Below are 13,274 nucleotides of genomic sequence, written 5' to 3'. Positions count from 1 at the left end.
GGTGTCTAGAGAAGGATTCTGTTATTCTATTTTCTAGAAACAATCATTGGCCTATCTTTTGCTCTTCATGTTGGTCATCATGAAGGGTATTACAAATCCATTTGTCAGTTTTCAGGACATCAAGAATACTTACCACCATCTCTTTCCAGATGTCTTTGTAGCCTTAACAGGCCAGATGTATTTGTTGCATATCCCTTCTATGGCAAGCAAGAGCATTTCATTTTTAACTTCCTACAAACCTGGAAAACAACTGGTTGCCCTCAGTCCTTGTAAAATCATCTTTAGGTATTTTCATAGTACATATCATTGTTTTAACATCTTTACCTATTATCTGGAGAAATTAGTTATCAATTAATATACTCTATGTTTGGATACAGGACACTCCTGCAAACTGTTGAAGAAGAACATGGGAATGATTGTTATAAATGAAGGCTCTCTTGATGTAAGTAAAATCATGTATTTTAAAACTCCTTTAAAATGTATTCGTGTTATTTTATTTTATATTCAGATAGCTGTGGAAATATTTTATCTTCCTGAGGTTCAAAGGTACCTTATCACTGTAGTTGTTTTAATGTAATGTACTCTGTTTTGAATCACATTGATGTAAATTGATTCAAGCTTTACATCTGTGACAGCTAAAAGAAATTGCAAAATGATTTGCGTAATATTGTGAGACAGAAAAGTTGTTTTACAAAAGCATTATGTCAAGAGGTTGCTAAGTGACTGCAACTTGCTCATATCCAAGTATTCTGTATATTAAACATTTTATATCTGCTTTAACTTCCAGTGTTAATATATATTTTACCTCTTTTTTAAAAAATGTGAAAGCTATTGAACAACACAAAACAACCATTCCTAGTAAGACAGACTTTCTTTAATGTCCTAACTTCTGGAATGAAATATAAATTCCTAGGATGTCTTTTTTCATGGCTGTGATCACTTGATGTCATATTGGGGAAATGAGGAAAGATTTGTTAGGAATACAGTGTAAAATAGTTAGCAAAATAATATGTAGGTCAAGTGACCTGTTAATAGTTTAAAGTAAAGGAGACTATTTGTAATTTTAGGTGGAAGACAGAGCAGTAGAGGTGATTATACAATTTCTTAAAATAGTCATTATGATGCAAAGAACAGAGAAAACCTTGGTAATTAGGGTTGTTGGTGAAGCTGAGAGGCCACATGCATGGAAGGGATGGTGAAGCAGTGACTGAAGAAGGGATGGTGTTGATGCCTTTGTCAGTAACATGGGTTACAGGTGGTGCACAGTTTTTCTTATACCTGAAAGAAATTAGAGACAGGCCCTGTGATGTGGAAGCAAAAGCAGGGCAAGCCACGCTTCCTTTGATATGGTATCCTTTCTGTCTGGCTTTGGGCATTGACCTTCCGTAGCATATGGTAGCCTTGCTTCTTTTGTCTTATTCTTGCCATCATCTTTCTCCAATTCTTGGATAAGCATGTTCTTTAAGTGTTTTAAGTATCAAGCAGTGTGAATAGTAATCTTAAGAAAAATTAGAGAAGTGAAATACCAAAAATATTCGTTGTATTGTACCAGTGTATTGTTAAGACAGTGGCATTTATTTTCATTTTGAGGTTTCTAAGATGGTAACTCAAAATTAATAAACACTTCAAAGATCCTTGGACTACCTGTTTCTACCAGAGCAAACATTGATAGGAGTTTCAAGTTGAATACTAAATTTCAATAAAAGCAAGAACTATGTCTGTCTTTTCTGGTTTATCATTCTTTTTCAGTGCCCTGCAAATGGCCTAGCACATAGTAAGTACACTATAAATAGTTGAGAAATGAGTCACTGAGTAATTTTTAATTAAGGGCTTCTTTAAAAAAAAAAAAAGTATATCAGTTTTAAATTTGGTTATCGTTGATCATATCTGATATTTTTTAAGTAAAGTGGCTAAAAATCTCCTTAGCAGTTCAAATAGCAGTTTAAAGATCACAGGCAAACACTGTGGCTGAATGGATTAACACTAATTTGTCCAGCTCCAGACTGCCAGGCATTCTAACACTGCTGTCTGGGGAAGGCTTTTCTCCCAGGGAGTTAAGTGGTGACTTTACAAATCTGACTGTTTAGGGTCAGACCTGCTGCGGTGCACTCATTTGTTTCTCAGCAGGAAAGGAAACATCACTTTGCATAGCTCCTTCCGATCTTGTGTCATAAAACCCATGGCTGAGATTTCAGGCAAATCATTAGATGTGCTAGAGTGCCTGTAGGTAAATCATTATTTTTTCATCGATATGGAAAAGAAAAGCATCCAATCTGTGTTCAAATTGTACTGATCAGTAATGAATAGAATTATTTTATTAGCACAAAGAATAATTAGCATTTAAGTAATGAACTTAGGAATATAATGTCTTAGGAAATGTGAATGTGTGTTTTGTCAAGTGACAATTTTAATGAGTGTACTCAAATCATTCTGTGAAATAGCACAGGGTGAAGAGCACAGTCCCAGTGTGACTGTGTCCCAATCTGACTGTGGGACCTTCAGCAAATTAAAATCAGCTTCTCTGAGCCACTTTTGCTGCCTAGAAAATAAGGAGAATGTAACCTTTGGCATAGGATTAGCATAGTTAGCACAGTACATGGCACATGTGAAAAAATGAGATGTTATAAAATTTTGTAGAAAAAATATAACTTCAATAGCTTATAAGTTGTTTTGCATAGTGATCATTTTTGTTACTAAAAAATACTATTTCCCTCTATCTTTTACTTTTTTCGCTAAGGTGGCAAGTTACAACTGTAGGTTCTCTTTCACATGACTGATACATATTGAGCATTTTTCTATTCAGATTTTCTACTAAAATATTATTCCTAAAGCTGATAAAATTCAGAAGCTGAATCTCTTTTTCTTGCGTTGAACTTTTATAATGTATCATATTCGGAGCTCTTAAAATTTCAGATAGAAAACCCTTTCTCCTAGTGATCATGATGATGGAAATCTTTGTCTTCCATAATCTAGATCACCACCAAAGAAATTCCACTGGGCTTTCTAATTTTTTCTTTTGAGTTTCACTATGAGCGTCCTTCTTAAAAAAAAAAAGAAAGAAAAGAAAAAAGCTCTTCAGCATTTTTAAAAACATTTAAATAAATACATAAGACCAAACTACAGTTGAAAATACAATCATAATGGAAGTCTCGCTCTACAGACCTGATAGGGAAACCTGACAGGTCTTTCTGCCTTGGTTCATTCTTGACTCTTTTCATAGTAAGAGCAGCGGCCCCAGCTAGAATGTTGTCCAAGAGCAAAGCCAGGTGTTGTCACCCAGTTACCCACCAGGTTCTTGTAAAATTGCCAGGATCAGCAAAAGAGTTGGGCAGAAAGCTTGATTTTTTTTTTTAGAAAAAAATTTCATGGATAAATGTAATTAAGAATCATCTAAAGTTGACCAAAACCTATTAGGTATTTGTAATAAATTTTTTTTTAATTTGAATAACTTTCTGTAGTACTACTTTGAACTACTTTATTAGTATTTGATTGTGTTCTCATATTGAGATTTTTTTTTTTTTTTGTAGACCGAGTCTTGCTCTGTCACCCAGGCTGGAGTACAGTAGCAACCTCCGCCTTCTGGGTTCAAGGGATTCTCCTGACTCAGCCTCCCAAGTAACTGGGATCACAGGCATTCGCCACGACACCCAGCTAATTTTTATATTTTTAGTAGAGATGGGGTTTCACCATGTTGGCCAGGCTGATCTTGAACTCCTGACCTCAACTGATCCGCCCACATTGGCCTCCCAAAGTGTTGGGATTACAGGCGTGAGCCACCGTGCCCGGCTGAGACATTTCTTTAAGCATCTGCAAAGGCAGAATTTCAAAATACTGACTTGAAAGGGGAATATTTTACTTCTCTACCTCCACAGCAATGCCCACGAAATGTCCCACAGACTTCTAATTAATGATGAACCCTTATACCTAGTGATAGTTTTGCATCTCTTTTATATTTTTTATTTTGTTGTAAAGTAAATTTTTAAAGTCTGTCTGTTAAATCCGGAAACATCTAGAATATGAGCTAAGCACTAGAGAATCTCATACTGTGGTCCATCTTTGGCTCCCAATTTCTAATTAAATTCTTTCAAAACGCACTGAAACAGTTGTGGAAGGATTGGGTTTCTGCGATATTATTTATATCCTCCATGGCACATCAACTCCAAATCTCTGGAAATACTTTCAGGCAACTTAACATATTATGTTTTTGTATAGGTTTGGTCTAAGTTTCCTCTTATGGGAGAAAAATTTTGAAGACATGTTTCATTGAGATAGCTCAGGATCTCACCACAATTTCATCTAAATCCAGAGTGGGTGGGAGGGACCATCACTTTTTAAGCCATTAACTGTGTGATTTAAACAGGTTTCTTAGGAGTGTCAAAATTGACTGTGTTGAGTCTCTCGTGATATACCCTTAACCTTGATCTCTCCTCCTTCTGGCATCTCTTTTATATGAGGAGTTGTGGGATCTGTCCCCAGAGGTGCAGCTACATCTCAAATCCATTTTTTCTATTTTTCATCCCCCTTTCTGTACTGCCAGGCTTTCCTAGAAAACAGAAAAGGCATAGAAAGGGAAAATATACACTATACATTTATTCAATCAACAGGCATGATGTTTGGAAACATAAATTTCCTACCCTCAAAAGCTTCCAGTCAGTGTTCCCAAGCTTAACTTCTGAGAAGCCCTGCCACTTCTCCTTCTGATCATCCTGGCAGTTTTTCTAGATTGTCTCTGCTGTTGTTGATGTTCACCTTCAGCCTGATCGGGAGCCACTACCTAATGTATGGGAAGTCATGTTTGGATCCTGCAGGAAGATGCAGCTTTCTGTGTATTTTGTAACAGGTATTGGCTTGAGGACTTTACAGGGACAATCACATTTATACCTGAAACTATTAATTTATATGTTATAGGCAGATACTATTATGCCCATTTTATGGATAAAGAATCTAGAAGGGATAACTGGACCGAGCACAGGTAGCTCGGTGGCACTCGGGGATATATCTAAGGCATTTGATTCCAAAGTGCGGGAAGCAAATAGGTTTTTCTAGCCTTCATCTACTACATTTGTAAAACAAGAGTAATGAAAATGTCCATCTCATTTAGGGGTGGGATTGTAAGGATTAAACACAACAATACCCGTTAAGTACTTAGAAACAATTCTGGACATCATCATCATTTTTTTTTTTTTTAGTATTATTATTTCTAGAGGAGAGTTCTTCACAGCTAGCTGCTGTAACAGATAACTTTGAACAGCCATTCTGCTCTTAGATTACTTAAAGTTCTCTGCTTGAGAATATGACCCCAAACCAGCTGTAGGTTTGATTATGGATACCAGTGTTTCACTTCACTTATATATTTTACAGAAAATGAATTGTTAGCCACATTGGATATTAAGTTAACAAGCGTTAGAATATATATTTTTCAACGCTGTGGTAAAAGAAAACCCTTCATGGAATTGCTAATTTTTTTCTAGCTGAATTTGACATTCTAACACCATGTAAGTTTTTACTATAACTTATAGGACATTCAGGACATAAAGGCTGAAGTTGTCATCTGTACCCTTTTAAGCTCAACTTACATGTATTATGCAGACAGACCTCACTGTTTTGGGAACAGGCCACTGTTGAATGGCTTCTGAAAGAAATCCAGAATAAGCAAGTTATTGACTCTACTCCAGAAAAGAAGGGAAAAAAGAGAATTTGGGCTACTTCAGGTTTTGTTTTGATATGTCCCATGAGTCTCATACAATATGTTTTGTATTGCTTTGAAAATAGTTTAGGCAAGTTTTAAACCACAATGAGTTTTCCTCCACTGCCAGCATTGGTGCTTCAGTACTGTGAATTTTCTTTTACCATTAGCAAAGCTGTTTCAGCTTTTTGGCTTGAAATTTTAAGATCAAAGTTTAACTTTGAAGGTGTTAATGTACCCCTATCAGAAGCAAAGATACTTTTTTATAATGTCCTAATTCAAAAAGATTGTTCAAATATTGTGTGGCGCACTGCTTACTCTAAGTAGCTCTCAGTAAAGAAAGCCAACTTTGTTACATTTGAAATAAATGGGTTAGTAAAAACTGTAAACATTACCAAAAAATGAAAATAACATATGAACAAATAATCTGTTCTCTTTTTCCTGGATTTAGACAATGTCTGCTGCAAGCCAAAGTATGTAGTTGAAAAACTTCCATCAAACCCATTGTTTGGGCTCATAGAATTAAATGTGTCCCTTTTTTTTAAACAGAATTCAGCGAGGCTGGCTTGTGCTGAGAACCTTAAGTGAGGTTGTTCACAAATTTATAGTGTGTCTGTTTTGAGAAGTTCTTCCTCCCCTCAACCCTGAATATTCTTTACCTCATTTTTGGCTAAATGTCTGAACTCTTCCAAGAGCTCCCTGAGACCTAGAATTACAGATAAATGCTTTCTAAGTAGTCTGCCCCCTTTCCATTCTCCCCCACAAGTTTGTTGACATTTCTGAGGGGAGTACGCCATGCCTTGTGCCCTCTTTGCATCTCTGCCACCCACACCTTCTGATGAGTCAGCACACCCATAAAATGACAGTTTTTAGGAAACCTACTGTGTGCCAGTATACCTGGTGTATCGGCATACGTAAACTGTGCTCCTGTAGGGCTGGTGGTGTTTGTCTCAATTCCAGATAGAGACTTTGAGTTCCCATGGCTAGCAAGTGCTGGAATCTTACATGTAAACCTTGATTGCTTGAAGTTCCAAAGTGTGTTTTGTTTGATTTTGGTTTTAAATAACCATACCTTCTCCAGTGGCAGCAGTGACTCATTTGCAGAAACAAATATTCTAGCAGCTATCTCCCAAACATATTAACTTGTTTCATTTTCATTATCCACCCAACCCTTATCCCCCTTTCCCATTTTCCCACCTCCTTTACCACTCACCACCAGGACAACAGAACCCCTGAAAGAGGGAGGCTCTTCTGGAATATGGCAATGCCCAAATCTTGTGATAATGGAATTCTGAAAAGACCTCATATTTAATTTCGCTAATACAACTGTACATAAGATATTATTGACTCTTTGTGTGTATATATGTACGTATATGTGTGGGGGGGGTATATGTGCATATATATGGTGTGTGGGTATATGTGCATATATATGTATGTGTATATATGTGCATATATATGTGTGGGGGTATATATATGTGTGCATATGTGTGTGTGTATATATGTCTATATAAAATAATGGAAATTGTGTGCCTTTGGGATTTGCACTGTGAAAATACGGCAGATAATGATTCTTCCGTTTTCTTACATTAATTAATTTAAATCATTTAGAAAATGGACCCAACATTAGCTGTCTCTGTGGTTCTGGGTAACAATTTCTCACAGGCCCTAGTTGTTACCTTCTCCAAACCATTGATTTGTAATTTGCTTATTTTGAGAAAGCCGGTTGTATATTCTGAGCAGCCTCTTCCTGGCTGAATTGAAGGCAGTGAGAGAGACTGGATGTCTGTCGACCCAGTTCCTCCCAGCATGCTTCCTTCTGCATTCACTGCTGCCACTGGAGAATAGTTAATAACGAAGTCAAAATAAGTGTTTAGGAGGCTTTCAGTGGTGGTTTAAAATAATAACCATGGGGGCTTTGGTAAAAGCCTTTATCTGTAAAACTCTTTAAATTATATAATTATATCCCTTATCCCACTCTTCCTTCCTTTCCCTGGATTTGTCTGTCTTTGCTACATGTCCCCACCCCCTGCTAAAACACAGACTGCACACAGATTCAGCACTTTGCTGCCTCTCTCTGCATTGTACCCTAAATGAGACTAGATGCCTCGCAAGCAGTTATTTGCCTAATGGAACCTATCATAATCTCAAATCTCAAACCTCTGTTGAGGGACCAAGAGCAATTTACCCAGCACTACAACTTCCTCTTCTTACCTGCCTCCATTTTGTGACCCTTGACCTTTTTCAGATGGCAAGGCCCTTCTGGGAGATTGGACCACTTCCTCAATTACAGTATTTCATATCTACCCCTGTCCTGGGAAACCTATATTTGTGTATCAGCAAAGCATGGAATTTTTTTCTCTTTTCCTCTCCCCATTATCTTTAGCAATATATATTGATTAAATGCGTTCGTTTGGCCGCCTTCCACTAAGTTGTTTGGAGGACCTCTTTGACCATGTGTTTTTAACGACTTCACCTGTCTGCCTTACCCATTTTGGAAAAATTACTTTATATTGGTTTGATTCTATACACATATGTTTTCAACATTATGTTCTAGTACAGGCTAGGAGTTTGGAAACACCAAAGCTTTTGATCAAAACTACATTTTAAAAAACCCTAATAAATATAATTTTTTAAAATAAGTTTTAATTTTATAATGTGTTGGGGGTTGTAGGGGAACTATGTCAAAGAGAGCTAGTGATCCTGACTGGGATGAATACTAAATGGGCCAGTTGTACATAAATGTAGTTTCTCCCTACTCTCTGGCATATGTTCTTTTACTACCGCCTGCAGTAGCTGGAGTATTGATATATGTGTTGCGTAGGAGTATATGGAATGCCCAGTGTTCCACTGAATCAATAACACATTGTAGAAAAGCAAGTAATACCCAATGGTTTATCCATGTGTTATTATGGGAGCCATAACTCACTCTTTAAGAACGTGCTAACATTGTCCATACTTGATATGGTCATAATGTATTATTAAGAATGTTCCTAGAATGTTCCGTTAATTCATGGTTTTAAAGTGTGAACACTTGGAGAGTGTAAGAGTAGAGACAGAATGAAACATTATTTGACCATAAATTTGTAAATACCTCATGTCTTAAATGATGATGAGGTAGGGCCACAAACCGCCAAAACAGCTAATAAAATATGTGTTAGTTTAAGATTATTATGTATATCCTCTTATTTGACATTTTAAATTAATCTATAGTAGATTTTAAAAGGTAGATCCTTAGCAAACTAAAGTAAGATGCTGGTGGTGGTTTTGTTTTTTACTCCCAGTAAACGTTTATTTCTCTGCTTTAAAAACAAAACCTAAGAATTAACTTGATGGTGTTATGTCTGAAGAACATGTCAGCAAAACAAGCCCTGGGTGTCATCTTTATAATTAATTATTTTAAACCAAATACATACATTGATGTGGTCACCTATGCAGAACTAGACAGATAATAAAAGAGAAATGCCCATCAGTTTATAGCTTTCCAGTTATTTTCAGTTAAGAATTATATCAGGTTGGAGACAGAAATTAAGAGATAAAGAAAATCAGTGGTTAGTCATATAAATATTTATCCTCCTATCATGTACCAAGAACTATATGTCACATGAGACTAGATAATGCCATCTTTCCCAGATTTGAGAAGACATGTTTCCAGAAGTAGCTGATAGTACTGAATGTTGGCAGTGAAAAGGTAAATTGAAATAAAATTGCCATTGGGAGATTTCATAAGAAAACTTAAAATTATCCCAGCAATATGAGATGGAGTCTCACTCTGTGGCCCAGGCTGGAGTGCAGTGGTACGATCTCGGCTCACTGCAACCTTCGCCTCTCAGGTTTAAGCGATTCTCCTGCCTCAGCCTCCCAAGTAGCTGGGCTTACAGGTGCCTGTCACACCCAGTTAATTTTTGTGTTTTTAGTAGAGACAGAGTTTCATCATGTTGGCCAGGCTGGTATCGAACTCCTGACCTCAGGTGATCCACCCGCCTTGGCCTCCCAAAGTGCTGGAATTACAGACATGAGTCACCAAGCCTGGCCTCTGGTTTTTTTTTTTTTTGGAGGCGGGGGGCGGGCGGTGGCGTGATCTCGGCTTACTGCAACGTCTGCTTCCTGGGTTCAAGAAATTCTCCTGCCTCACCTTCCTGAGTAGCTGGGATTACAGACATGTGCCATCACACCCGGCTAATTTTTTTGTTTTAATAGAGATGGGGTTTCACCATGTTGGCCAGGCTGGTCTCAAACTCCTGACCTCAAGTGATCTGCCTTCCTTAGCCTCCCAAAGTGTTGGGATTACAGGTGGGAGCCACCGCACCTGACCCGTTTCGTGTTAGTACCTCTGTTAGACCTGATACCAGAGGAACAGCAGAACTAGCCTTTCCTGGATGTCACTTCATGCCAGGCACTGGACAGGGCACTTTATTCACAAATAAAGGAGTTAGCACATCTTATCACTATAATCACTCTACAAAATAGATAGTAATCCAATCTTATAAATGAGAAAAATGTGATTCAGAGAAGTTAAGTCACCTGCCTGAGGAAAGACAGCCAGTATGCGGCAGAGCAAGGATTCGGAGGAAGCCTTTCCGATACCACACAGTTGCCTTCTAGAGTCAGTCAAACCAAAAAAATTACATAAAATCGTGAAGAGGTACATTGAAATACATACATACCTCTGGCGAAGAGTTTATGATAGGCCATGAAATGAATTTACCCATAATACTTTTTGATATGTGTGGTATAATCCTTTCTAGAACTCTGAGCCCACGTAGCTACCCAAGATCCAAAAGGGTTTTGGAGTTCTTGCTGTCTTAAGTGGTTGAAATATTTCTTATTTTTTGTTTAACTTTCATCATTCATTAGGGAATTTTTTCAAAGTAACATTTAATTTTCCCTTTTCCAAGAAGGTGAAAAATGTTTGATTAGCTTATCTTTATCATACTCAACATCCACCAGAAGTTGAGGAAAACCTGGAGTTCTGAGCCATAGGGTATGTTTCAACTTCTGGAACCTAGTTCTTTACAGCGTGACGTCATTTTATTTCAAATGTTACCAGTGTCCAGAACCATTGTATGCACTCTCCGGGCCAGCCTGGACTTTCTCACATCTCACTTTTTCATGGCTGCACGTTTGTACGATATCTGAGGACCACTGCTTTCTCTACACTTTGGTAATTTGCATGTGTCTGCTGACCAGCTATGAAGAGTTGTGTCACAGTGGCTCTACCTCCAGACAGTTACCTTGTTTCAGTAGAGTCACCATCTTTGTTCAGCAAGATTACTGCAGGTGTTATAACATTCTGTTGCATTTTTTCCTCTCTAAGGAAGGGAAGTGAAAACAGAAACTTGTGTTGCTGATATTATAAAGGGAAGCGCAGGCTTCCTGACCTTACGTTCATCCTGACAAAGGTGAAAGGTGTATATCTTCCAAAAGTGATTTGTTGTTAGTTCCGATCATATGCTCATTTGCTTAACTGGTGGTAAACTCATGAAGAAAAACAACAAATCCAAGAATAACAAAATTGTCTTAGTTCATTCAGGCTAACAAAAGCACCATAGACTGTGGGGCTTAAACACCAAGTGTGTTTCCCACATTTCTGGAGATCAGGGAATTCAAGATCAAGGTGGCAGCAGATTTGGTGTCTCTTGAGAGCCTTCTTCCTGGTTCATAGATAGTGTCTTCTTGTGTCTTTACATGATGGAAGAAGGGAGCTCTCCAGAAATGCTTTAAGGACCCTAATCCCATTCATGAGGTCTCCACCCTCATGGCCTAATCACCTCCCAAAGATCCTACCTCCTAATGCCATCAAAACAGGAGTTAGGATTTCAACATACAAATTTTGGTGAGATATAGACCCTCATTCCGTAATAGAAATACATTATTAAATGATATGTCTGAAACTCAAAGTATAATGCAGAATTTTGACATTTTTTTTTCCTTTCTGGGAATAGAATCCTCCTTGTAACATAAGTTTATCATTTGACCTGCACACATTTAACAGATTCCTAGAATAAGTGTAGATGCTGGAAACTTGTTTGTATTTGGACCTAAATGCCAAAGTATACTTTAAATAAGTATAAACAGGCTTTTTTCCTTTAACTTTTTTGTTTGGGGTTAGCCTTGCTGATAGACCCTCTGGGACATATATGAGAGATCACTTGTTAGTTACTGAAGCCACAAATAAGTAATTACAGCCTCAGAGCAAGATCTGGAAGCCACTCCCATTAGCTGCTTCATGTTGGACTATTTACCCATAATCTTCACCTCGTCTCTGCTCTCTGAACCCCTGGCTAACCAGTCATCGACTCAAAAGGTAGAGGCTTTGCTTTTCCTTTCCTTAGGGATGTTTCCACATTCTCTACTAGGGTGTTCCCTGGATTTGTTCCTAAGTAATACTGTCTTTCCTGTAAACTTCTGAAAGGAATCGGGGGAGAAAAGGCTAGAAAACTGAAAAGGACCATTTTTATGCAGGTGCTTTCTGAAGCATTACTTTTGGGGCCATCAAAAACACAGTTCTTAGGTGGCCTCATATGTTCTTTGCATATCTGGCCTGTGGGTTCTTTAGCCTGTTCCAAGCAGAGTTTTGCCAAAATGAAAATGACAACTTGCATACTATGATGCTTTCCAAACAAATCAGGGATTTATTTCACCATAAAACTGTGTCAGATTTCATTGTCTAGTGCACCCTCTGGGATTTTTATCAAGGGTTTCCTCAATATAGATCATGAACAAGTAATGAAAAAGATTGCCATAAAGCTGCTAGTCTCTGATTTCTTAAAGATTGCTGTTACATTATTTTATTGGAGTGTATTATATGAACATATTACCTGTTTGGCCAGGTTATACCTTAATGATTCAATGTGAGGAGTTCTACTTGGCCTCATTATCTGCCAAGCATGTTTCTTTATTTTTATTTCCCAGGCATGTTTCTTTTTTTTTTTTTAATATATATATACTTTATGTTCTAGGGTACATGTGCACAACGTGCAGGTTTGTTACATATGTATACATGTGCCATATCAGTGTGCTGCACCCATTAACTCATCATTTACGTTAGGTGTATCTCCTAAAGCTATCCCTCCCCTCTTCTCCCACCCCACAACAGGTCCCAGTGTGTGATGTTCCCCTTCCTGTGTCCAATTGATGTCATTGTTCAGTTCCCACCTATGAGTGAGAACATGTGGTGTTTGGTTTTCTGTTCTTGCGATAGTTTGCTGAGAATGATGGTTTCCAGCTGCATCCATGTCCCTACAAAGGACATTAACTCATCCTTTTTTATGGCTGCATAGTATTCCATGGTATATATGTGCCACATTTTCTTCATCCAGTCTGTCATTGATGGACATTTGGGTTGGTTCCAAGTCTTTGCTGTTGTGAATAGTGCCACAATAAACATATGTGTGCATGCGTCTTTATGGCATGCACGTCTTTATAGCATGATTTATAATCCTTTGGGTATATACCCAGTAATGGGATGGCTGGGTCAAATGGTATTTCTAGTTCTAAATCCTTGAGGAATCGCCACAGTGTCTTCCACAATGGTTGAACTAGTTTACAGTCCCACCAGCAGTGTAAGTGTTCCTATTTCTCCACATCC

The 13,274-nt window shown here is 37.8% G+C and overlaps 1 protein-coding gene across 1 annotated transcript in view; it reads left to right on the top strand.

Moving 5' to 3' along the window:
- Positions 1 to 13,274, top strand: part of ATP8A1 (ATPase phospholipid transporting 8A1) — a 283,721-nt gene that overhangs the window by 171,813 nt on the left and 98,634 nt on the right. Inside the window, exon 25 of the mRNA XM_017870339.1 lies at positions 378 to 442. Within this exon, the coding sequence (XP_017725828.1) occupies positions 378 to 442 (65 nt within the window). The remainder of the gene's footprint in view (positions 1 to 377; positions 443 to 13,274) is intronic.

Source organism: Rhinopithecus bieti, unplaced genomic scaffold (assembly GCF_001698545.2).
Source record: "Rhinopithecus bieti isolate Rb0 unplaced genomic scaffold, ASM169854v2 scaffold_5179, whole genome shotgun sequence".
NCBI classification, from domain to species: domain Eukaryota; kingdom Metazoa; phylum Chordata; class Mammalia; order Primates; family Cercopithecidae; genus Rhinopithecus; species Rhinopithecus bieti.
This window is presented reverse-complemented; position numbering and strand designations above follow the sequence as displayed.